The sequence below is a fragment of the Silene latifolia genome, chromosome 3 (genome assembly GCF_048544455.1).
Source record: "Silene latifolia isolate original U9 population chromosome 3, ASM4854445v1, whole genome shotgun sequence".
Taxonomy (NCBI): Eukaryota; Viridiplantae; Streptophyta; class Magnoliopsida; order Caryophyllales; family Caryophyllaceae; genus Silene; species Silene latifolia.
In genome coordinates this window covers 2,173,528-2,179,038 of record NC_133528.1, presented here as the reverse complement: position 1 = coordinate 2,179,038, position 5,511 = coordinate 2,173,528, and the positions used below count along the sequence as shown (strand labels likewise).

At 38.0% G+C, this 5,511-nt stretch overlaps 1 protein-coding gene across 1 annotated transcript; it reads left to right on the top strand.

The window, feature by feature from the left end:
• The first annotated feature begins 741 nt into the window (after nt 1-741).
• Nucleotides 742-2,773, top strand: LOC141646702 (2-methylpropanoate--CoA ligase CCL4-like). The gene has a single exon (XM_074454606.1). It carries the CDS (start codon nt 846-848, stop codon nt 2,643-2,645), a length of 1,800 nt encoding a protein of 599 aa, XP_074310707.1. The 5' UTR covers nt 742-845; the 3' UTR covers nt 2,646-2,773.
• Nucleotides 2,774-5,511: the final 2,738 nt, after the last annotated feature.

The following is a 5,511-nucleotide window of genomic DNA, read 5'->3' as shown; positions in this document are numbered from 1 at the left end:
CAAATTCAAAAATGTTACCTTCATCTTTCAACATTTTATATAAATAAATTAAAAATAACTCTCTTTTAAAATCTATTTTTTTTAAATTACTCCCTTATACAATTTTTTTTCTAAAATTATTTCCTTAAGATACGCTTTTGTTAACAATTGCTTCAAAACTCTAATTTAGATGATTTGTGGAGTATGTTTTTGAACTTATTCTCCATTGTTATACCTTTTAAAGTAAAAATTGGCTATGTTACAAACGGAATAAGTTCATAAACATAGGTAATAAGTCACCTAAATTAGAGTTTTGAAGGAATTTTTAATAAAAATGCATCTTAAGGGAATAATTTTTTTTAAAAAAAAGTATATAAAGGGTGTAATTTTAAGCAACTGAATTTTAAAAAGGAGTTAATTTTAATTTACTCATTTTATATTTTGCGAGGTTTTGACTTTTCGTGGTCAAAATATTTGCAAATTTGACCTTTAGAATTTTATTTTATTTTCGTGTTGACCAAGAGTATTCCTATCGACCACTTGTTTAAGAGATGAAAACCTTTACCATTCACACTAGCCAATTTTGGTTTTAAACCTTCAGAAAATGAACGGTAAAAATGTCGAATGAATTAGATCGAACAAATGGACTAAAGTGACCGATCTAGTTTAACCTAAAACAACCTGATCCAAACCGAACCCAAATAACCCGTTTATACTTAATCAAATCTAATTATTCCAAGGACATATATATAAGTAAATATATAACAACATTCCATCTCACAATAATCTTCAATTCTTCACTACAATTCTCCAAACCTCAACTTTTTTTCACTAAAAAAAAACCACTTTTAACAACCTTTCCAAAAATGGAACTACTATTACCATTTCAACCAAACTCAACCCCTCTAACACCAATCCACTTCCTAGAACGAGCCGCAATCGCCTACGCCGACACACCTTCTCTTCTCCTACACAACAACCAATCACCACCTTACACGTGGGAACAAACCCACCGTCGATGTATCCAAGCTGCGTCATCAATCTCATCCTTAGGGATTAAACCAGGTCATGTTGTCTCCGTCTTGTCCCCTAATATCCCGGCAATGTACGAGCTCCAATTCGCTGTTCCGATGGCCGGCGCCATCGTTAATAATCTTAATACCCGTCTTGACCATCGTGCACTCGCTGTGCTTCTTAGTCACAGCGAGTCAAAGTTGGTCTTCGTTGATCACCTCCTTCTCCCTGTCCTCCTCCAGGCACTGGCCTTGTTCCCTCTCTCCACCCCTTGTCCACAGATCATCGTTATTAACGATAATAACGATGATCTGTATCACCAGATGACGCTATCTCATTTCCCATATAATAATAATAATAATAATAATAATAATAATAATGGGAGTATGGTGCAAGGTGAGTATAGTCAATTAGTGGAAGGTGGAGATCCGAGGTACGAGTGGGTCCGACCGAAGAGCGAGTGGGACCCACTTGCACTAAATTACACGTCAGGGACAAGTAGTAACCCTAAAGGAGTGGTGATGAGTCATAGAGGATATTACGGTTTAGCCCTTGATACGGTTATGTGTTGGTCGGTTCCTAAGAATCCGGTTTACTTATGGACGTTACCGATGTTTCATGCGAACGGGTGGAGTCTCACGTGGGGAATGGCCGCGGTAGGGGCCACAAACGTTTGTTTAAGAAAATTTGATGCCCCTACCGTGTACAAGGCTATTGATGAGCACCAGGTGTCCCATATGTGTGGGGCACCTGTAGTGCTCAACATGTTGGCGAATTTGCCTAGTGCAGAGCCGTTGAAAAAACCGGTTAATATATTGACTGCTGGTGCTCCACCTCCTGCCTCGGTCCTGTTTAGGACCGAGGCGTTAGGGTTTGTGGTTAGTCATGGGTATGGTTTGACTGAGACTGGAGGGTTGACTGTTCAGTCTGAATGGAAATCTAAGTGGGATTCCCTACCACCTAAGAACCGAGCTGAGTTGAAGGCTCGGCAAGGGGTAGGGTCCTTAGGGATGACCGAAATGGACGTGTTGGATCCCATCACGGGTCAACCCGTAAAAAGAGACGGGTTGACCCTAGGGGAAGTGGTGCTAAGAGGGTCGAGTTTAATGTTAGGGTACTTTAAAGATCAAGAAGGTACATCCAAGTCAATGACCCGGTCCGGATGGTTTCGGACCGGTGACGTTGGTGTCATACATCAAGATGGGTACCTAGAAATTAAAGACAGGCTTAAGGACATAATAATAAGTGGTGGCGAAAATATAAGTAGTGTGGAGGTCGAGTCAGTGTTATACACCCACCCGGCCGTCAATGAGGCGGCCGTGGTGGCACGTCCTGACGACTTTTGGGGCGAGTCGCCATGTGCCTTCTTAAGTTTAAAAATACCAAATAATAATATCGACTGTAACAATAATAACAATAACAGTAACAGTAACAGTAATAATACGACTGGTGTGAGTGAGAAGGAGATAATGGAATATTGTAGGGAGAGGATGGCACATTATATGGTCCCAAAGACGGTGGTTTTCGAGGCGGAGCTACCGAAAACATCGACCGGGAAAATACAGAAGTTCTTGTTAAGGGAAATGGCTAAGGCAATGGGTCCGGTCAAGGTGAAGGTGACTTCATATGGTAATAAATTCGTTAAGATGTGAGTAGTTGTGAGAGTTTAAGTAGTCCTTTTCATATATTTTATTTTATTATTATTTTGTTATGGTTTTTGATTTTGTTATTTTGCACAAATATGATATCCCTACTTATAAGAAATGAATGTTGTGGATTATGATAGTTTGTTATTTACTATAATGTACTTTGGTTTATATTATGTGTATATGTGAGGACTTGAGGGACCTAGCCTTCTTGTTGTTGGTCATCACTAATTCTCATTTTTGACGGTATATTCCGTCTGAAGGTTTCAAACGGCTTTTATGCGATCATCCTCCCCTTTACTTTGATGTTCCCATTTACTTTTTGAGGGTTAAACGTTTTAAAATATTGACCTATTTTGCAACATATTTTTACATAACTACATTTGTTGTCAAAAAAATCTTTTACGAAATTATATTTTTAATAAAAACAAATAATGTATAGGTATAGTAAAATATGGTAAAAGTATCGTCTTGGAGACTGTGAAAAAAGTAAATGGGAAATCAAAATGAAGGGTAGGAAGTACCATTTAGAAATGGTCATATCCGACCCTAAAAATGTGACTATTTTTATAAAAAGAGTCATATAAAACACGTCTGAAGCCTATAAGCCGTTTGAAGGGAGATATGGTGGTGGTTGGTATAGTTGGAAGTTTGGGACTTGTTAATTGTTACCAATGTGTTATGAAAGTACTAGTGTACTACTATGTTATGTTTTCACATTAATTTGTTTTTTTTGGTACATTTTTCACATTAATTTGTACTATACTAGTTTATGATATACCGTGTATACATTTAGGTAAAAGTCCAGATTTAAGTTGGGTAGGATTATAAAGAGAAAAATGAACATACATCGGAGGTATTACCTCCAATTTTTTTTTGTTTTTGAGCATATATCTATATTTTTTGAGCTTATTTCCATAAACTTTATTTGTTTTTGAGTATATGTATGTTTTTTTTTTTAGCTTATTAATTTTTTTTTTGTTTTTGGACCTAAAACACGCCACTACCAATGGCGTGTTTATAATGAGTAGGGAAAGAAACTTCATTAAAAAAATGGACTAAAACAAACACTCCATTGGGAATGGTGGGTTTCGGAGGGGAAACACGCCACCCCCTATGACGTGTCTTATGTAATTTTTTTTTTTTTTTTAGGTCTAGAAATCCCGAGCCTACGTGGACACCATTTTGACAAATATTTTCAAAACCGACCCAAAACGACAAATATTTTATTTTTGACCATTATTTCAATAATGGACTCATGTTTTTTAGTATTATTGCAATTTTTTAGAGTTTAATGTTTAAGTATATAAACTCAAAATTTTTATATTAAAACTCAAAATTTTTAAAACAAAACTCAAAAAATTTATTATAATGTTCAGAAACTATGGATTAATGGTAATACATCAGATGTATAATCCACTTAGTGGATTATAAAGGTAGTAAAGTTCTACATCATGAATTTTAATACAACGGTATTTAAAAGGCTCGGATTTATTTTTATCAATTAATCTAAATATTCATGAGTTGATACGCCATATCAGTAATGAATAGTGATGACTAGGGATTGTAGTAATTATCCCTTTAATGAATGTTTTGAAACCTTTCGATCAAAGTTTATGATATTTCGAATTAGTTCATGATAATAAGGGGATCGTTACATTGAGACCCCAACACGAACTAAGCTCACGGTTGTTAAGGTTGCGATTGAAAAATATATATATTTGCGAATATATATTTGCGTTCGAAGTCCGGCACTGGCTGGTTTATTTCTATCGAGGTCTATTGTAGTAGTCTGAATGAAGTCCGGTTATATGGACATGTCCAATTATTTTGAAATTAGGCAAACATTTGTTTGTGACAAGTCTGACATGGGCTGTAGTCTGATAAATTAGTCCGACATGGGCTGCCAAAATTTGTTTGTAACAAGTAGAGCTGGACTGTGGGCCGGGTTAGCACTGGACGGGCCGGACTGGAAGCGGGTCGGGTTAGGGGGAATCAGCCCGAGCCCACACCACGGGCTTTGGTGTTGGGGTTGTACACGGGCCGGGCTAGAATTATCTGGCCCTGAACCGGCCTGATTTATATACGGGTTACACGGGCCATGCGGGGTGATGCGGGCCTGACGCCTTTTTTTTTTCTTTTTTTTTTATATATGGGTTACACGGGCCGGGTTATGAATAACACAACCCGGGACCGGCCCGGTTTGACTAACGGGTTGTGCGGGCTGGGAGACGGGTTACACGGGCTGGAATCTGATGAGCCCGATAGGGCGGGCCGGGCCGGCTTGTGCTGGAGTCCAGCTCTAGTAACAAGTCCAGACGGGGATCACCCACATTCTCGCGTAGACCGAGATGTGGTGGTTCCACACTTCCACGTCCTAGACTCCTATGCAAGGTGTGGGCGTAGTGAGCGATACTCGGATGGTCGTGGCTTGATGGTCTTGTGGTCGTCTCCGTTGAGTGGTTTATTATTCGTGGTGGTGGTGGTTGTTTGGTGGCAAGAATTTATTTTCATTTTGTTTATTATTGTTCGTGAATCGTGATAGTTGACTAATCGTGCAGTCCAAATTCTCTGTCCCAATTTTGTATTCCATTATAACTTGACGCCTAAAATTAATTTTTATTCTGTTAACTATCATTGCCTAATTTTTCACGGTCCCAAAATTAAGCTTGTTGTCAAATTAGTGCCCAGAATTAGGCTTCTTGTCAAATTGGTGCCCAGAATTAGGCTTGTTGCCTAATTATTGTGATGGTTTCCATTTTGTTAAATACCATTTCGTTTGCTTGATTTTTTAATCAAATTTTATTTTATTTTATTTTGGTGCGAATGAGGGGCACAGTCCCGAAAAAAAAAACTACCTAGCTATTATATG